The 20745-nt window shown below is 33.3% G+C and overlaps 2 protein-coding genes across 3 annotated transcripts; one reads left to right on the forward strand and one right to left on the reverse strand.

Moving 5' to 3' along the window:
* Positions 1-86: 86 nt before the first annotated feature.
* On the reverse strand, positions 87-5667 carry LOC18602538 (inositol transporter 1-like). Its single transcript, XM_007033987.3, has 6 exons — positions 4960-5667; positions 4200-4270; positions 3396-3731; positions 1652-1759; positions 1387-1572; positions 87-1101 (listed from the first exon to the last, which is right to left on the reverse strand). The coding sequence occupies exons 1-6, from the start codon at positions 5099-5101 to the stop codon at positions 451-453; spliced, it is 1494 nt and encodes a 497-aa protein (XP_007034049.2). The 5' UTR covers positions 5102-5667; the 3' UTR covers positions 87-450.
* Positions 5668-12846: 7179 nt separating this feature from the next.
* Positions 12847-20672, forward strand: ARI7 (IBR domain-containing protein). Of its 2 annotated transcripts, XM_018119717.2 has the most exons (16): positions 12847-13095; positions 14089-14288; positions 15031-15155; positions 15441-15546; positions 15662-15752; positions 16041-16213; positions 16528-16632; positions 16728-16816; positions 17040-17147; positions 17938-18028; positions 18126-18215; positions 18977-19024; positions 19589-19660; positions 19748-19847; positions 19953-20079; positions 20309-20672. In XM_018119717.2, exons 2-16 carry the CDS (start codon positions 14097-14099, stop codon positions 20511-20513), a joined length of 1722 nt encoding a protein of 573 aa, XP_017975206.1. In that variant the 5' UTR covers positions 12847-13095; positions 14089-14096; the 3' UTR covers positions 20514-20672. The 2 variants fall into 2 exon arrangements, with proteins under 2 accessions (XP_017975206.1, XP_007034054.2); XM_007033992.3 differs by lacking the exons at positions 12847-13095; positions 18977-19024 and having other exon boundaries at positions 13960-14288.
* The last annotated feature ends 73 nt before the right edge of the window (positions 20673-20745 follow it).

Here is a 20745-nt window from a genome sequence, read left to right on the forward strand (position 1 = left end):
TATATAGAAAACCAATCAAACATGTAGTTTTAAACCTTTCATTTCAGGTATTTGGCATTCCTTATTTCCATCCTTAACAACTAAAATCAATCAAAAACAGCCAAGTCTATGTTTATTGAATGCCATTTTACCTTCAAAAAGATGACCTTAGAAAGAGAAGCAACTACATATACAAAGGAGTCTGTCTCTGGTTAGGGACTACCTAAAAAGACATCCCTTCGACAATAATGCAATATTGTATATACAAAACTATCTATGACCATCCACAACTTCTCAACTATAAAATGTTTAAGAGCAAAACGCCCTAATTAAGTCATCTAAATATTTTAAGATACCAATCTTTCCACATAGATGCATAGAAAGATGAGAACACACCTCCAATGGCCCCTAGGATAAGCTACCAACTTCATACAACCGCAAGCCGGCAGTATTTCCTTGTTTCATTGATAACTAGGATTCATTTCCCTGTTCAAGAAGGCTGTCGGTGTTATAACCACTGCCCCAAGCCCTCTCCTTCCAAATTTGTTCCACTTCCACAAATGTCAATCCCTTGGTCTCTGGCACAAACACAATTACGAAAGCAACTGCAAGCACGGCTATGCCAGCTAGAATCAAGAAAGTAGCACCAGTTCCAACGGCTTCAGCAATTGTAAGAAAAGTCTGGGCCACAATCAAATTTGAAATCCAGTTCACTGTAGCAGACATGCCACCACATATCCCTCGGTATTGCTCAGGGTATGCCTCTGAGTTCACAGTCCAGGGAACAGGTCCCATTCCAGGTGAGAAGAATGCAATGTAAAGGGCTAATCCAATGACGGCAAGCCATCCATAGAGTCCATTTGAAGAACCAGATGATTCAGCAAAGAAGGCCCCAGCAAGGATGACAAGGGATGCAATAACACCTGATAAGCTCGAAAGAGCCAGCTTTTTCCTTCCAACATGATCAATAAGGTAAATGCCAACTATAGTTCCTGCTGCATTCATGGCAGCAACAACGAGAGACAGGAGAAGTGCTAGCTGATTGGATTTGAATCCGGCCATCTGGACAATTGTCGGGCTATAGTACATAACAGTATTGATGCCAGTGAACTGCTGAAAAGCCTGCATAATCACAGTTTCTATGTCATTATAGAGTCCTCACACTTCCTACTAAACCTAGTCAAAAGAGAGTTTCTTATGGACAATTTACGTTAAAAGACATTAAAAGCCACAAGTCATCTCCTGAATTAGAAAAAGCAATGCAAAAAAATTTGATCCAATTACCTGTTATTTTGTAAAATAAAAAAAAATTCATAATTTTGAACATGACCAATTTAATGACAAGGATGATTCAACCATTCTGATATACAACATATTGTAGTAAATTCTTGTTGTTACTGTTATTACCTGAAGTCCAGCCCCAGCCAGAAAGGCAAGTCTGATTTCTTTCCTTTTAAAAACATCCAAATATCTGACAGTTCTCTTTCTCTGACGCTCTTCTTCTAGTGCAGCAGAAAGGTGATCAACTTCATCCTCTAATCGAGCAATGTCATAAATTTTGGAAAGCACAGCTATGGCTTTAGCTTTCTCATTCTGCATAATATGATGAGAATAGATGCTTTTGTTAAAGGAATAAATGGAAAGAAGGAATTCTGTGAAGTAATCAATGTACCTTCATGAAAAGCCATCGTGGGGATTCAGGTAAACATAGCATAAAGAAGAACTGAATGACAGCTGGCACAGCTGAAATTCCAAGCATCCATCTCCAAGTTCCCGGAACCTGTTTATGCAACAATGTTTTAAACAACTAGTAGAGGTACTTGAAAACTCTTTGTAGTGAATGAAGTCCTATGATGCACAAATGCCCAGATGACACAAATCAGCTAAGACCCAACCTTCACCAGGTTATGCTTCTCTCACCTCTAAGAGCATTAGGACCTCAAAACTCACATTTCCAGATTTAAAGTTTAAATACCCTTGTACTTCATCTTATCAATAAAAATACAACAGAATCATATCTTTACTTACTCTATGTTAAGATACTTGTTCATTTGTTTCTAAAACCACATATATCTTAAGGCAGAAAATGCAATAAGCTTAGCCCCCACAGCCTCAGAATTGAATCCTTTTCTTGAGAACAAATTATGAGTACTGTAGCTATAGTGGACAATGAGCCTCAAAACTGAAAAACTTTTAGACGACAGTTTAGAATGTTCTACGTTTTAAGCAAAAAGAACAAGAAAACTATTGATGATGGCTTTTGAAAAAGGGCAAAACTAAGCTTCTGAACATACTTTAAACTTCCTACTTCCATTTCATTAGCACACGCTTCAGTGAAACATGAAACATATTTATGCTACATTGCCTCATGTTTGAGAATCACATGCCATGACAAATTTTACTAAGGAATATTCCATATGCCATAAATAACAGCTCCACATGTATAACCTAACTAGTAGGAAAGAACGAGGGAGATTCTGTCAGTGAAACCCCAAATTATATCTTGATACTGCATCTTCAAAGCTGCAAAACTGAAAACCTTTCACTCAAGCAGAATAATTAATAAGCATAAATAGAATAAGTTATCCTGCAATAACTTTTCCTAGAAAATAAACAACGATCACCTCAGAAAATTGTTATTACTTAGAGCACCATGCGAGGATTACCTAATGAAGTATCTATTCTAAGCACTAACAACCACAACAAGAGGGACCAAAAAGATGAAAAGGGTGAGTTATCAAAGATCGCTTAACCAGTAATTTAACACACAAACATTGATCTTCTGGTTGAATAATAAGAAGGTCCTCATTTCAATCTTTGAATCTTATTGTAATCAAAAGAGAAGTTTCAACCAATTAATAATAAGGCAAATGAATATTGCTATTTATACCTTTCGAACTATCATATCTAATTTAACATCTATAGATTTCCATGTGAAGATTATTCTATTATTGCCTGCTAATAGAACCATTTATCAGCAAAGGATAAATAGAGAGAACTATCCTTTAATTTCCTATATTAACAAAATCTATTTTATGCCAGTATTAGCATCTGCAAACACCCAACCAAATGCTAGTTAGCTTGATTCACCACCCACCTTGTGAGTTTTGAACTTCTAAAGCTAACAAATGCCTAAACTGAATACCCAGTTTCTGTGTCCTAGCAAGGTGATTGGGGGAGTTTATTGTCAGTTTAAACTGGTACAAAACCATTTTTTTCACGCATAAAGATTATAAAAGTAAATAAAAGAAAAGGAAAATGGACAATATTGTTTTTTTTATAACGATGATACAATAATAGATTAAAAATATCATATTGGTCATCACATAATGTTTTCAATGAAGATTACCAATCCATATATATATATCACTTCAAGCAGATGAAAGCCAATGAAGTACTAAGGAAGACAAACTGACCTCTGTGAAAGCAAGATTTACAAGGTAGGAAATAAACTGTCCACCAGTTATCATAAGCACATTTGTACTCACTAGCCCACCCCTTACTTCTGAGGGCGATGCTTCAGCAATGTATACAGGTGCAGTAACAGATGCTATACCCACACCCAGGCCAACTAAAAATCGTCCCAATATTAACACATATGGATCAGGTGCAATAGCCATGACAATTGCTCCAGCTGTAAAGACAACATCTGCAAGAAGAGTAGCCTTCTTACGTCCATAAGCATCATTAATCCAACCCCCAGATGCAGCTCCAACCATTGCACCAACCAAGGCCATGCTGACAATAGTTTCCTGCCAAGAAAAAAATCATGAGGTTTCCAGACTGCGAAAGATTCACAAATTAGCAAATCATTTGCATGTTAACTAACATTAGGAGTTATATAAGACAAGGAGTTTAGTAGTCAAGGGAACTCCAAGCCCTCCATACATCCAATTGCTCCCCTTCTGCACCTTTTGCAAACACAAGATTTGCCTACTTTTACCAGGCACCGAAATGAGCCACCCCCCCAATCAGCTAAAAGCATGCAGCTGCACAGCCTGCACACACAAGATCTAGGGAGATGTTGCCCTATGTGCTCTGCTTACAATGCTCCCACCATTTTTTTTAAATTACTCTTTCTTTTTTGGTTGTCTTCCTCTCTCACTCAATCAAACAAGCTCGCACACACACACAAAAAAAGAAGATTTTCATTGATTCCAATTTTTCATGTTCTTTCAAGAATGAAGTTTATCATTTCAGAAGACCTTAAAAGCTGGTACCTGCAGGAAACTACTCTGATTGACCACCTCAAAATCATCTTTTATGTAAAGAAGGGCCCCTGATATTACACCTGCAGTTACCATTTCCAAATGAGAACATTTTCCGATAAAAAAACTACAAAAGAAAGGGAAATAATAACAGAACATGAAAAGCACGGATAAAAAAAAAAAAAAAACTAGTCTTCTCTTTTTGTTCAGTTAAATTTCTGATACTGCTAAAAGAAATCCAGATAACACAATGCAGAAGCCTTTAGCACTCTTTTAGCAATTGAAGGCCCCTGATATCGCGCACACACCGAAGTGAGAATCCCAAGACCATGAAAAGATAATGGTTTACTTAGTGAATACAAAAATCAATTAAAAAAACATAATTATTGGTGCTTAGGGGTGGTCAAAGCCCCAACAATAAAAAATAAAAATAAAAATAAAAAACTAATAGTGAGAGTTAAAGTTGAACATAATTTTAAGTTACTAAATATCAATTGAATGAGCAACTCAATGAAATTCCATAATGTAATCATTCTAAATGGATACTATTTCTTTCTTCAAATTCCAAATTTGAGACCAAAACTTTTAACATTCAAAATCTTTTTCTTTCCTGGTTCAGAGGAATTCCAATGCCTTAGATCAGTCCAATTCCAGTGTTACAAATTGTAACTTACAATCCAGATATTCAAACAAAACTTTCATCAAATGAACCAGAGACAGAATTGTATTAAGAAAAAAACTACTAAAAAAAAGGGTAGAAAGGGATGGATACCTGTGTCATAGCCAAAGAGCAAACCACCAATACCGGCAACGACAGTAAGTCCTAAAACATAAGGATTACTAAAATATGTCATTCTTCTCTCTGGAAACAAATCCAGATACCCTGAACTCCCTGGCAACGACTCTATCGTCATCTCCTTTCCTCTCTTTTCAGCAATTAATTCAACCCCCCCAAACCAAAAAAAAAAAGAAAAAAAACTCAAATTCCCAGGAACTTAACTCCCAACAAGCAACACTTTCTCAATTTGGTCGTCAGCTGATTCCCAACAACCTTTTCTCTAAATTCTTCCTCACCCAACAATGAACGATTCAAGATTATAAATTTTAACACTTCACTCTTGAATTCTGATGATATTAGAGGAAAAGTTAATGAGTTTTCAAGGATCAAGAATCTCCCTAATGCCCAGAAATAAAAATATACACTTTCTTGCCTGGGTTATAGTCAAAACTCAAAAAATGATTAACCAATGAAACAGAGCATGCATTAAAAACCAAAAACTTCAATTTTAAGGAAAGCTGAATTCTCGTCAGTTACAAAAAAAAAATGACTTTTTTTTCCTCCGAGAGACTATGAATCCAATTTGATTTTCCCAGAGAAATGTTGGGGATTTTAAACAATAATTTCCCCTTTTTCTGCCTGGAAGAGAGAAAGAGACGGTAAGAAAAGTGCAAAAGGATGACGATGATTGAGAGAGACGAGGGTGGGAGGAAAATTTTATAGACAAAGTTTGAAACGCAATAATAAAAAGTATAAAACGATGGCTACGCTAACCACCTATGGAATCCTACGCCTAATACCTACTTAAATGCCACCCAACCCAAGATTATTAAGTGGTAGATTCATAAAATACGTTACTTTACTGCTAATTAGAGAAGATATGGATCATGGATAGCGTTGAAAACGTGGAGTTCACTTTTTAAGGTTAGTTTTTAGGACATAAATTTCATTATCGAAGTAGATTTACAAGACGTATAACCTCTCGAGTAGGTAAAGTATGTTTACTCGCTCGTGACACTGCTTGAGCTTCAATATATTATCGATGACGGTTGGACTTGGTTTGGTGTCCGTGGAATTCCAAACGTGTGATCACGCGTGGTCTTTGCGAGTCTTCTCGCTCTGTAAGAAATGTTTGGTTGATAAAGTCGGTGAAGCGGTGAGGGCCACGTGTTCTATCCAGGCAGACGCTGGCTTTTCTTTTTGTTTTTTGTGGGGTCCATGAAGGATTATCATATTCTTTTGGATCAAATTGAGAAATTAGATAAGTTAAATTAGCCACATGATGTTTTAATTATCATAATCTTTGTCTTAATTTTCATAATCTTTGTCTTAATTTATTGACCCTCAACACAACTTTTAGGAGGTCAACATTGTTTTATTTTATATTTTTAACCACAAAAAAGAGTTTAAAAGCCACTTGTCTTTTGTAATAACTATTTTTTTATGAGAGTCTTTTAGTAATAATTTATTTAGTTAATTTATTTAATTGTTTTGAATATTATTTATTTAACTATTATTTTTTATTAATTTTATTTAAATTTTTATATTTTTATTTTATATCAAACAAACTCTTGTAAATAAGTATTGTTACTCAAATTATTATTTATCATTTTATATCGTTACATAATATATTAATATGTTAGATTGAATGATGTCATGGTCATATAATATTAATTTTTATCTTCCATGTTAATATCACATGATATTAAAAAATTAAATGATATTTTGATTAATTTGATTTAAAATAAAAAATTTTAATTGAATACAATAAAAAATTTAAAAACTTGTTTAAATGTTCTTAAATGGTTCAAAGACATTTTAAAATATTATGAAAATTTTTAAATAAAAGAAGCTTTCAAACTAAATAAATCATCTTAGTTTAATTTTGAATGCAATTTGCACCATTAGCAAAAAGATTGCAATTTATATCTTGGGGGGGCTTGCATGACCTGTGATCATTAGCTATATGTTATAAACATTGCGATTTTATATTTTAATGGCTTTGAACTATATATTTATATATTAAATGATTTCATTTACATAATAAGAATAATCTTCTTTTATCATAGTATTCTATTCTTTTTAATTTAAGATTTGAATCAAAATTTCTAAATTAAAATTTTTATGATTTTATCATTATAATAATATATAATGATAATGATTTTAGGTTACATAATAAGAAGATAATCTTTTGTTATCTTGTAAAATACAGTATTATTTTTTTAATTTAAAGATTTGAAAAAATTTCCCAGTTTTATCTTAAAAATATTAAACTTTTATCATTAAAAGATATTTTAATATGAATGTCGTAACTAGATTTCATGTTTCTTTTGTAGACAAATATACACCGCTCATTATGTGCACAAGACAACAGATGCTATTAGCCAAAAATGGTTCAAAGTTGAAGACTCAAGATACAAACGTGCGTGCATATAATAATTAATAAACATAGGCAATCTCTGGTCCATATATATATATTAAAACTTTTTTAATAAGCATACCTACCGCTATTTTATTTATTTGATTAAAAATGCAACGAAATTTAAAATATTTTAAGGTCGAATAGGATAAATGTTTATACCCAAAATTAACATCCTCTCTAAGGCCTCAATAATTTGTTACCTAATTTACTTTCTTATGGTGCAAATACATATAAACTAATACGGTAATCCAGTCCATCAGTTGCATTAAACAATAGTAATTACTGGGTGTGATCATATCAGCACAGACCAAATTTTATCAGAATTCTGCAGTTACACGTGTTTGAACGAAAATAATATCAGAATTGATGACCTCGTGGGAACTCTTCCTGTTGCACGACACTGACTACTGATGGAAACCAGAACCATGCACTTCGTCTGCCAATTGGGGACCCAGAACAATATGAGCCATGAACTCCACAGCCCATTATTAACATTTCTTGTATGAAAAGTGAAAATGTACAGGTTTTGAGGACAGGAAAATTTACTACAACACTACTGTTACCTAATTAACAGCGTGTGGAAGCCTGTCTACAGGCATACGAATCGTGATTCATTTCATGGTGTTGAAACTTTTTGCTACCTTACAAAAGGCATAGAGGGTAGGAGCCAAAATCACCAGCCATCTGTAAGTTGTCCACACCACTTGTTTATTTCAGAGTTTATGTCGTTATCAATATCCCCGTCCGACAGTAGTTTACTCAACGCCAAAACCCTTGATTAGTTCGATGAATGACTCCATTATTCTCTTGCATGTTCGTTTGGTAGGAATTTTCCACCTCTGTTTTCCCTCAAGGTGAAATGTTTGTGAGACTGAGGAGTCATTTTTCTGATACAAATCTTAGTCGACAATCTGACATGACTCCAATTACATGACTCTTTAGGGTCAAGGCAAAATCGAAACCGCAAGGCCACCAAGATATATTAGCCGTTGCCTTTATCACTGTACGTGATTGTGACCTAATATGGATTTGATCTTATCTTATCAAAGGCGTAATATGCATTGGTGAAAAAACCTACATATAATTGAGTCATGCACGAAGGATATATGTATCCAACACAACAATCTTGACAAATAAGCTTCTACACTCTTTTTTCAACTTCTTCTCCAACCCACCATTTCTACCATTCTTTTATTGACAGCTGGTTGGCTAGAAACTCCTAACGAATGCCACATGGACAAAGGAAACAATTGTGTAAGTGATGACATTGTGAAGGAGAAGTGGACGGCTCATAATATTCCATCCATGTCATCTTAATTTGTGTGGCTCTCCGAGCTCCAAATATTTTTGCTAAATGTCACCACCATGTCCTCACCCATCATGGTATAGTGTATGTTTCACGTGTCATATTTTCAATGCAAAAACATGCATGATAGATAGGAAAAAATTTATATTTATTTACTCAAAATTCACTTCATCTCTTATTGATATCGGTTTTGTGATATTCTATCTTATCCTTGCATTAACTCTTTACCTATAGAGACCCATAAAGGAAAAAAACTCTTATATTATCTGAGTCTAGTTTAACCTTATATCTCTTATGAGGTTTTATATCAGTGAAGATTTAAGTTTGCTCTAATACCACTATCACTGGTTCATATTTTTAATTCAAAAAACATATTTAATAAATGATGAAAGGTCCATATTTATATACCTAAGACCCATTTCATTTTTTATTGATATAGAACCTGTGACATATGTATAATCTTTCTTATCTAAAACAACGTATACTATACTTGCTTTCAGTAATGTCAATATTCCCTCATCATCAAGCCTTTGATTTAAAGCATATTGAGATGAGAAACTTTGATTGATTATGGTTTCAAAACTTAATGAAACTTGATATATGATATTTTAAAGGATAAAATACCTTGACTTCTTTAAGTTTTAATCATAATTTTACATAGGTTTACTACTATTTAAAATAAATAGTTCACACTAAACGTGTAAATGACGTTAACGGATAAACATTAAATGTCTAAAATACCTTCCTTTTTTCTTCACTCTTTTTCACTATTTTTCTTTTTCCCAGGCTGGTTGGTGATGCTCTTTTACTTCAACTGGCTACTGTGTAGCCAGATCTGGCCGTTGAATGCCAGATTCAGCCTAATCTCCCTTAAGGAGTTGAAGGGAGCATGGCCAGATTGCATTCGGTCGGAGCTAAATCTGTCACTCCATTTTGACTGTGAGAACGCTAAATGTAGTGAAGAGAATTTTCTTTTGAATAGAAGAGAAAAAAAATTTAAAAATAAAAATTATAATTTATATAGTGTGATAATTTTTAAAATTAATGAAAGAGAACATTGTTCGAGAAATATTATTATGTCATTAAACTAACAATATTAACGGTTGAACTTATGTGTTTAGTTAAAGATATTATTTTGAGTCAAACTGTTCGTGTGAAATTATAATGAAAACTTAAAAAGTCAAAGTATTTTGCTTATTTTATATTGTAGATCAAATTAAAATATAATTCTCAAAATGATTAAAATGAAATAAAGAGATTACTATTTTTCAATTTTATAACATAAAATTTAATTTATTTAATTATTGTGGAGTTGATAAATCATATTATGAGCTTTTAATTATTCAAAGAGGACTTTTGGCTTGAACAAAACCCAAGTCATTTGATCGAAGACAATTAAGGCTAAACAAGGAAAAAAATAGAATTTTTACTGAAATTTGTTGAGGAAAAGAGTGGATTTGATCGTATCGCCTAATATATATGCATGGAAAAAAAAACCTACATAAAATTAAGTCATACACAAAGGATGTATGCATCCAACACAACAATCATGACAAATAAGCTTCTGCGCTCTTCTTCTTCTTCTTCTTCTCCACCCCATATTTCCACCATTTTTTATTGACAGCCGGTTGGCTAGAAACTCCCAACGAACGTCACATGGACAAAGGAAACAATTGTGTGAGTACTGAAATTGTGAAGGAGACGTAGACAGCTCACAATTTTCCATCCATGTCATCTTCATTTGCGTGGCTCTCAGAACTCGGAAATATTTTTTGCAAAATGTCACCACCAGCTGTTATGTCCTCACCCAACATGACATAGTCTATGCTCCTTCCTACCTATCTAAAACAACGTATACTAGACCTGCTTTGGATAATGTCTATATTCCCTTATCATCAAGTCTTTGATATGAAGAAGATTGAGATGAGAAACTTTGTTTGATAATGGTTTCCAAACCTAATGAAACTTGACATATGATATTCTAAATTGTAGATTAGATTGAAACATAATTCTTGAAACTAGAAGAATGAGATAAGCGTTGATTATTTTTTAATTATATAATATATAAAATTTAATTTGTTTGATTACTGTGGAGTTAATAAACCAGATCATGAGCTTTTAATTATTCAAAGATGACTTTTGGTTTGAGCGATGCTTTCATTATTATACTTATAAAAGTGAGAGAATGAATATTTTCAATTCAAACATATATTATATAAGAGAGAAAAATAGTAACGGAGGTGTTGACGAGATTAATAATTATTATTTTTTAATTTTTTTATTATTATATGTGCAAAATTTAAAATATATAAATTCAAGACTTTGTATAGTTATCATTTTAATCCCTCTTCATTTGATTACTATTGTGTTAATAAACCATATCATGAGCTTTTAATTATTCAAAGAGGACTTTGGGTTTGAACAAAACCTAAGTCATTAGGTCAATGATCTTACTATTATACTTATAAAAGTGAGAGAATGAACATTTTCAATTTAAAAAAAGAAAAGAAAAACAGTAACGAGTTAAGGTGGTGACGAGATTAACAGTTATTATTCTTTAATTTTTAATTTTTTAATATATATATAAAATTTGAAATATATAGGTCTATGGCTTTATATAATTACCATTTTAATCACTCATATAAAATTCTAAATCTTTCACTGAAAAAAAAATTAAATGATAATTAAAAAGGACAATGAAATTAAATTAGTAGAAAATGTACAAAAAGGTGCTGAAAAAAAAAAAGAAAAATTGGGCCTTATTTTATGCCTCTCCTTAGAGAGGAGACATATTGCTTATTGCCCCTCCTTATTTTTGGGCCAATTCTTGCCACAAACTCTGACATCGGTACGTACAATTGAACCAATGCAAATGTCTTTCCAACTAGAACCCACTGACTTAACCCATGGCTGAGGCCCAGCCAAAGTTAGGAACCTCGGACAGCACCAAGTAGTAACTATGGCTATTTGATATAAGTAGAAAGGTATGATTATGACAGTTTCTATGTATATCTTAGTACTAAAATATTGTATTTTTATTTTAAATTAAACTCTCAGATTGTGATACTAGCTTTAAATTAAGATGGATTTGTAAGTGAATACGTAATAGATGTTATAGACTTCATAAAAATATAAAATTAAACATTATTTGGTGATAAATTAGAATAAACTAAAAGCCATGATTGCATGAGATGCTTCCTGAGGGAGGTCATGAGACATTAAGATTTAAGACAAACCAAGTGGCTCACACACATTAGAGGAACTTCAGCAAGATTAATTCAATTGATTAGATCGTTTGTTTTAACAGTAACAAATTTTCAATTCGAATATCAATAATTAATTATCGATGTTACTACTGTTCATAATATAAGCTATTTGATAAGATAGAAAAATTACACATTTATATTTTAATTTAACCTTTATTATCATTTATAAATTTTTCTCAAATTTATTTTTATAAGGAAAAGAAGATAATAATGAATGTTAACCTTTATTATCATTTATAAGCATTGACGTCTTTAGCGTACAGTGGATTAGTGGAGGAGGATGTGAAGTGAGCAGTCTTAGCACCCGCCACTAGTTTTGGTCCGCAATGTCACAATCATACTAGGCGTGGTCTACCCCTCATAATATTATGTTATTAAAAGTTTAAACCACCTGATCACTTTCATTAGAGACAATACAATAAAGTAAGTATCCTAATTAATCATTGTTTTACCATAATCACAAATGGCTAATTGATTTTTTTTTAGAAGCTTTATGTAAAAGGGGAACATTCGATTTAGATATACCATCAGCATAATTTACAAGCAACTTTAGTTCATTAAACCATTTGCCTTGTATCTAATACGAACTACCAAATTAACAGTGATTATGTGATAATTAACCAAACATTATTAAAGAAATGAAATTCCCAAATAATTCGAGTATAAATTTTTATTAGTAATTTTAAATACACAAGTCGGGTTTAATAAGTTTACTAAATTTTACCGAAATGAACGGATCGAACAACCTATTGGGGACTTTTTCCTAGGGTTAGCCTTGTAGTCAATAGCGCCCTATAGTCAACATAGTAATAGATGACACGTCATAAAATTATGGTATTCCTTTGACACTCTCTTCTCCTGTCTCCACTTTACGTTCTCGCTTCAAAAGCGTGATGCAACTACCGACTGGTCCAACGCTTCCCGTCTCGCCATTAAAATCCCCCACCACTAAGTTTTGCCCCATTTCTCCTTTCTTATCATTTTCAGTTCCGAACTCAATTGTGTTTTCCGTTCATGCACCGAACGCTGCCTGCAAATTGGGCATAGGTTTCTTTTCCCTTTGCCTTACCCCTATTGTACAGATTTAATATTGGATCCACAGCAGCTGCCTTCTTTGGAGACCATTCGTCGTTAGTGTGAGTAAATTATTTGCAGTGTAGCGACCGTTTATTGGTTTTGTCAGTGTGAGCTTGTGTTCGCTACTTGCTCTCTTCAGTCTAAGTCGGGGACAAATTGGCCAAATTCAGGACGAATCGTGGGACCAATACTGTCCCACAAGCTTTAAAACTGCTGCTTTCCTACTTACCAGTGTACTTTGATTTTAATTTTTTTTTAAAAAAATTAGGTTTGGACATTATTGTTTGGAGTTTGAGTTTCATTTGAATTATGATTTTCTATATGTGTATGGTTAATGGAAAGAAGTTAGAGTAATTTTTTATAAAAGCAATGTAAAATCTTATAGGATTAGGATTAATTTAATTACTTATAAATATGAGTCTTATGTTGCATATTGAGATATACATAAGTGGCAAACAACAATCCACAAATAATTTTGTGAATTCTTCTTTAATTTTATCTGTGTTTCTTCCTCCGACTTCTAGTGTTTCTTTTTCTGGTTGAAGTTTGATAATTGTTATTTCAATTTCCGAAAATCGACCAACTCTTCGTGATTTCAATTTTAAAAAAATAAAGTATAATGATTTTTTTTTAGTTAGATTTGTGTATGTTAAATATCTAAAAGATGATTCTGTTTAAAGAAAAAATTTTAAATTTTAAACACAAGGTATAACCAGAATTATTATTTGAAAATAAAATTAATTGGTTTCCTTATTTTTATATTTAAAATAGAATTGATTGTATTTTTTTTTATAAAACTTCAGTCTTTAAAAAATATTTAAAGATAAAATTATTTTTTTTTAGTTTTTATTTTTCACCGTCCTTGTCTTCCGTTTCACTTTTTTCTGAACTTCTCATATATAAATATATATATATATGTAAAAGGGCGTTTAGTTCTTTTCCTCTTCCTTTACACCTAATTCAATTAAAACTTTCTCACCAAATTCTCTGTTCTTACCTAAGCTTCTGTATATTTTCTCTCCGGTCACATAAGTCCTTCTTCTTGTTTTTAGGTGTCGGGATGGAGTCTGAGGACGATATAATTGACGACTTGGTTTCGATGGAAGACGATTTTTACAGCGGCGATTTTAGCGATTATTACGACGAACCTAACGATGAGGACAACGATTACTACTCTGATGGTGATGATGATTACGGTTTACTTGAAGATGACGAGGATGATCAAGACGCCGTCGTTTCTCGTCGCGACCAGGTCATTTTTTTTCTAATTTCAAGAAAAAAAAGAAAAGCTTTATTTTAATAATTAGCTCGGAAAAAAGTTTTATTTTAATAATTCGGTTAACTTTAGAGTGTGTTATTGAATTTGAAGGATAATGTAATTTCAATGATAGGAGACAATTAAAGCTAAGTGAAATTTGTTGCAGAAAATAGAGGCGACAACGCTTGAAAATAATAGTACAAGTATAAAGAATAAAGATAAGTCAAGAAGATATTTGGAAAATTTTATATCCTTTTAATCATTTAGATCCGCGGTAGAATGATGAAAAGGAATATTATGTAGCTGATCATAGACTATTTTCAGGCTTGAGGGTTATTTGAATGATTTGGTTGTTACCATTATTAAAGAGGCAGCGATTGGCGTTTGGGGTTGGTAAATGGGGTCACAGAATCTTCCTCCATGCAATGCTGATCTTGTTCTTGATTTTTATTTTGTCTTTGATTGATTTGTATTCAAATAATTTGTTAAGTTAGGACCTCATTACATCTTGGTTTTGATATAGTGATGAAGTAGGTTGAGGTTTAGTTTTGGGTTTGATGAATAGAAGTGATAGTGGGCAGTAATTACTTCCTCTCCACGTTCTTTCTAGTCAATAGAAGAAATTCCAGGCTTCAAATTTTCAAATTTTAAAAAATCAAAAACATTACACATTGAATTTAATACAACTATTTCCTGCTCTACTACCATTATTAACTTGTTTTGGTTTCTATTGCAGCTAGGGTATACTGTTTTGAAGGAAGCAGATATAAAACAACGACAGGAGGATGACATTTCTAAAGTTTCTACTGTTCTTTCAATATCAAGAGTTGACGCAACCCTTTTGCTCCGTTATTATAATTGGTAATATGTTCATTCTCATTGTTCTGCCCTTTTGGTGGTATTGAGGGTACTGTTGTGTTACTTACATTTGTTTGCAGGTATAGTTCTCAAGTTTGTCAATTTGTTCTCTTTTACATCTTATTTTATGGGCACCGTCTTTTGGCATCCTTTTCTAGCAAGCGAGCCATTCTGCGATCTAGGAAAGATGGATGTGGTTGCTTTTGCATGCTGTACTTTTCTTGTGTAAGGCTGTTTGTATTATTATTTTCTGGAAACTTGTTTTTCTGAACATGGTTAGCATAGCAGGAGTGTGAGTAAAGTGCATGATGAATGGTTTGCTGATGAAGAAGGAGTACGGCAAACTGTTGGATTGTTGGAGAGACCAGTTATTCGAGTATCCAATGCTAGAGAAGTAAGTTCTATAGATCTGTGGATTTGTTTTTTTTTTTTTGGGTAACTTTTTCTTTTCTGATTGTTGATCTCTGTTAATCACCTACTTATCACACATATTCTTGTTTCCTGACCAGCTTACTTGTGGGATTTGTTTTGAATCTCTTCCGCGTGACAATATTTCTTCAGCTGCTTGTGGTCATCCATTTTGCCGGACTTGCTGGCAAGGTATCTCACATATGCTGTGTCTGATAGGCTAACTTTCCATCTAATCTAAGTGATGGTTGTATGCAAATGTTTTCTCCGTTATTCAAAATTAAAGTTTCTGCTGAATATGGCCTTAATAACATACCAATTTGGCCTTGGTAATCAAGGTTTTGATTTTAATATATTAGGTAGCTAATATATACTGCATTTAGTGTACTTTTGTTATTCAAAGTACTTCATCCTTGTCTGCTTTTTGACATGCAAACTTTGCTTATACTTTTTGTTGCTATATTTGGTTTATTATTGTAGGCTACATTTGTACAACCATTAATGATGGTCCTGGATGTTTATCGCTAAGATGTCCTGTTCCATCTTGTAATGCTGCCGTTGGCCAAGGTATGATTGATAAATTGGCAACTATTGAAGAAAAGGAAAAGTATTCTCGTTATCTACTCAGGTCTTATATTGAAGACAACAGGAAGGTATGTTTTACATTTGAAACCCTGAGATATACCATTATAACTTTATGATACAATTGATTCCTTATCTCCTTCCTTAAATTAGCCATAAAAAATTTAAACTTGTGTGTTTGCTGAGACTGGACTACTGAAAGTTGGGTAGACTCTTCTTAATGCATATATGCATGCATGTGTCCCCATTTATTTAGCATTTGTGAGTGCAATGTGTAATTGAGCATGAATTTCTGGTTCCCTTAGTTTTAATGGGGCATCTCTTTATGCTTGTAGTTCTTACCTTTTTTTTCCTTGTTTCTTCTTTTCTTCTTGTTTGCTGCTAGACCAAATGGTGTCCTGCTCCAGGGTGTGAATTTGCTGTTGATTTTGCTGTTGGCAGTGGAAATTTTGATGTCTCCTGCATTTGCTCACATAGCTTTTGTTGGAATGTAAGTTTCTTCTGACTTCTGGTAATTTGTTAAATTAGATTTCATGGACATTATTCTCTTCCAGATGTCTAAGTTCTAGCAAATCTTGGTCATAGTGTACTGAAGAAGCTCATCGTCCTGTTGACTGTAATACCGTGGCAAAATGGATTTTAAAGAATAGCGCAGAGTCAGAAAATATGAATTGGTAAGGAGACACTCTAATGAAACATTTTTAACTTTTTTATAACTTAGTGCTAAGTGCTAACCTTGTTTGATTTTTAATTGCAAAGCCAGTTCTACCTATCTTTATTCTATTGCGTGTATTATCCCCTTCATTCATTTAAATAGTCTGTTATCTTGTAGCTTGAATACAATATGGTGGAAATTTTTCTATCTTTTTTACTACTTTTGTTGTATGCTATGTTCAGGATACTAGCTAATTCCAAGCCTTGTCCCAAGTGCAAGCGTCCAATTGAAAAGAACCAAGGGTGTATGCACATGACATGCACGCCACCTTGTAAATTTGACTTTTGCTGGTAAGTTTTAAATCCTTTGTTGGTACAGGAAAACGGACACTGCTTGATATGAGATATATATGGCGAGTGTGTCTATTTAGAGTTTAGAGTGGGATAGGGTTAGAGAACTAGGGATTTAAAGGCTTATGGCTATATTTTGGAATAAGGGCTAGGATTCAGGAATCAATCAGGTTTGATTCAATTGTAAATCTGAAAAGAAGATTGAAATTGAGGGGAAAGAGTGCTGGAGAAATTTTAGGTAGTGTCCTGTGAATGGTAAACCAAGAGTATTGTGACAATTAAGTAAAAGAAAGAAGGGGGAGGAAGAAAAAAAGAAGAATACAACAATATTTAGGTATCCATGCCTTAATAATCTTTATTCTCGTAATTTCATTAATTAAAAAGCTTACATTAATTTCTACTCTCATAATTTCATTGATTAAAAGCCTAATAAAACCCAAAGATTAGTAATGAATTCAAGGCTACCACTAAAAATAATAGGACTAGGATTCATTATAGGAAACTAACTAGTAAGCTAACTAAACAAGCTTGGACTCGGAGAAAATAAGACTAAACTCCTAGATAATTTGAAATTCTCCAACAAAATTAGCCCTAGGGTGCATTGTTTGCTGAAATTATGATGCTGTCCCTGAAAAATAAACTACACAAAATTCATGATAGGTAATCCAAAGTTCCTAAATTAAATTACATAAACATTGGGAATGAATTTGAGGTCTTCAGCTGCTGCATCTCTCTTTTTATGAAGTCTGTAATCTTAATTTATGTGATTTTCAATTATATGTAAATGCAGGTTATGCCTTGGTACATGGTCAGAACATGGTGAGAGAACTGGTGGTTTCTATGCTTGTAATCGTTATGAAGCAGCTAAGCAAGAGGGAGTGGTATGGAGATTAATAATTTCTTTTTTGTAATTGTCTTTTAACATCTGCTTGAGTAATGGTTGAGCTTGGGACTCATATTTCATATTATTGCTTGCAGTATGATGAGGCTGAAAGAAGGCGAGAAATGGCAAAGAATTCCTTGGAGAAATACACTCATTATTATGAGCGCTGGGCGAGCAATCAATTGGTAAGCAAATGTTACTTTTAAGTCCTACCCATTTCCCTGCTTTGTTATTTCATAGGTCCTTAATGAATTTTCTTCTTCTTACTTTAATATTTTTTTAAGTTAACACCTATATTCTGTGATTTTATCTGCTATGTGATTAATGCTAGCAACTCAAACTTTAGATGTTTCCTGTCAAACGTGAAGCTTCCTGTGCCTTTGTATCAAACAAAGGTATTTGACATGTCAAGGATTTCTAAAAATGACTTTTATATGAGCTAACAACCATATTTAATATATGTAAAAAAGAAAAAGACAGCAGACAATGATGAGGGGAAAGTAGGGAAGGAAAACAATCTGAATGGCCAAGGCCTTTTACAGGAGCTAAGTCTTTGGTATCCCAGATACAAAAAAACAGAAGTCATTATCTGGTTATTGTTTTCACAGAAAGTGGCACTTTTGAGACTTTTGCTCTTTTTTTTTTGGGCAAGTGACTTTGCTCATTGATATGCCGCCAAATGCTTAACCTTTGAAATTGCAATTGGAATAGAGGATCCAGTCTTCTGCTTCAAAGTGTAGTAACTACATTCTATTGGGCATTATAGCTTTACTAGAAAATGATGAGTTGGCATTGTTTTCATAAATGCTGTTTTTTGATGTTATAAGCTTCTGTGATTGGTTCCATCTTAGCTTTGTCTTTTTTTCCTTTTATTGATTGAATTAATAAAATGTTGAATTTTTCTATTGATAATAAATTTGCATAACCTGAAAGTTCCTATTTGCAGTCAAGGCATAAAGCTCTTGCAGATTTAAATCAGATGCAAACTGTGCACGTGAGCTTTTACCTCCTCTCTTTTTATTTTGAAATGTGCATCTTGCTATTCCTATTTGTTAGTATTATTTTTACTTGGTTTTACATCTTCATTATTTTGCCTTAATTAGCTGATTCACTTGTCATTTATATTTGGCTTTTGAGTTTTCTTCTTCAAGTGAACATAAAAAACTTATTCTTAACAAAGGCAGCTCTTTTAAATGATATTTTGGAGTTTATGAGACTTTACTGCCTTTTTCTTAGGTTTAGCTTATTTTTTCAAAATTTCGTTCACAACAGTTTTTGGAAGGAACGTGTGTTATGGTAAACTCTTAGAGGTTGCCAAATGTTATGCCCCTGGGAATTATTAGAAGCATCTTTTCAGCATGGTTGGTTGTGTTTGGAAGTTCTGCAGTGGGTGCAATTTCTGTTAGAAAGCAGCTTTCAGATGGTTACTTCTTGTCATTCAAATTGATAGAGACCTCATGGCTATATTAGAACTATCTGATGGATACCTCCTTTTCTTCTTCTTTCTTAAATCCTTTTTTAATTTTTAATTTCTAAGCAAATATCTTGAATTTGCCAGCTCGAGAAGCTTAGTGACTTACAATGCACGCCTGAGTCTCAGCTTAAGTTTATAACAGAGGCATGGCTTCAGGTAAATCAGTCATATGAACACCACATGTTTATTGCTTTTTCAGAAAAATTGTAAATTCATGTTTTTGTGATGCTTCAAATGTTGCAGATTGTTGAATGTAGACGAGTTCTTAAATGGACTTATGCGTATGGGTATTACCTTCCTGAGCACGAGCATGCTAAGAGACAGTTTTTTGAGTACTTGCAAGGTACAAGTGTATTTTCAGAAATGCTTGGAGGGACTACAGATGTATTACAAATTTATTTTTCTTTATGGACAATTAATAATGTGACCAAGTTTGCATTTTGTTTAGGGGAGGCAGAGTCTGGTTTGGAAAGGCTTCATCAGTGCGCTGAGAAGGAATTGAATAAATTTATTCTTTGTGATGGCCCATCAAAGGAGTTTGATGAGTTTCGTGCAAAGTTAGCTGGGCTGACTAGGTATGTCATATATCTACTTTTAAATGAATGACGTAGTGTTTATGTTCAATAAAATTATTCGGTAATCTGGCTCTCTTTTTCTCATCTTGAAGTTGTGTTGACATGCACAAACTTCTTTCTCGTACGTTTAATCATATTTAGTAAACAAATGTTTCATGAGAGGGGCAGGATCCGGAAATGAGTTGAGAGCCTTTTCTAATTCAGTTTCTGGTGCATTTCTTTGTTGCAGCGTGACGAAGAATTACTTTGAGAATTTGGTTAGAGCGCTTGAGAATGGGCTAGCAGATGTGGACTCCCAGGCTGCTGCTGCAGCTTGCAGTAAGACAACAAGCTCGAAAAATTTGGGAGGGACTAGCAAGGGGCGAGGGGGCAGGGGAAAAGGGGGTTCTAAAACTGGTGGCTCCAGCAGAAATGTAGATGATACAAGTAATTAGTCTTGTGGCTGCCGTGCCTTGGTAGTTTCTGGGTTTTTGGTGGGTGAATATACATGTCCTTTACTACTTAGGGGAGCCTACTTTATTTTTGGATTGCGTCTTTTGCTGTATATATGACATATATAAATGTATATTGCAAATAGTATACTTCCTATCAAATATAGCCTCCCGACTTGCCTTGCTTACCGATTATGGCATGTTATTATTCCTACGTGTTAAATAGGCTTTTGAA

The sequence above is a fragment of the Theobroma cacao genome, chromosome 4 (assembly GCF_053813885.1).
Source record: "Theobroma cacao isolate CCN51 chromosome 4, ASM5381388v1, whole genome shotgun sequence".
NCBI lineage: Eukaryota > Viridiplantae > Streptophyta > Magnoliopsida > Malvales > Malvaceae > Theobroma > Theobroma cacao.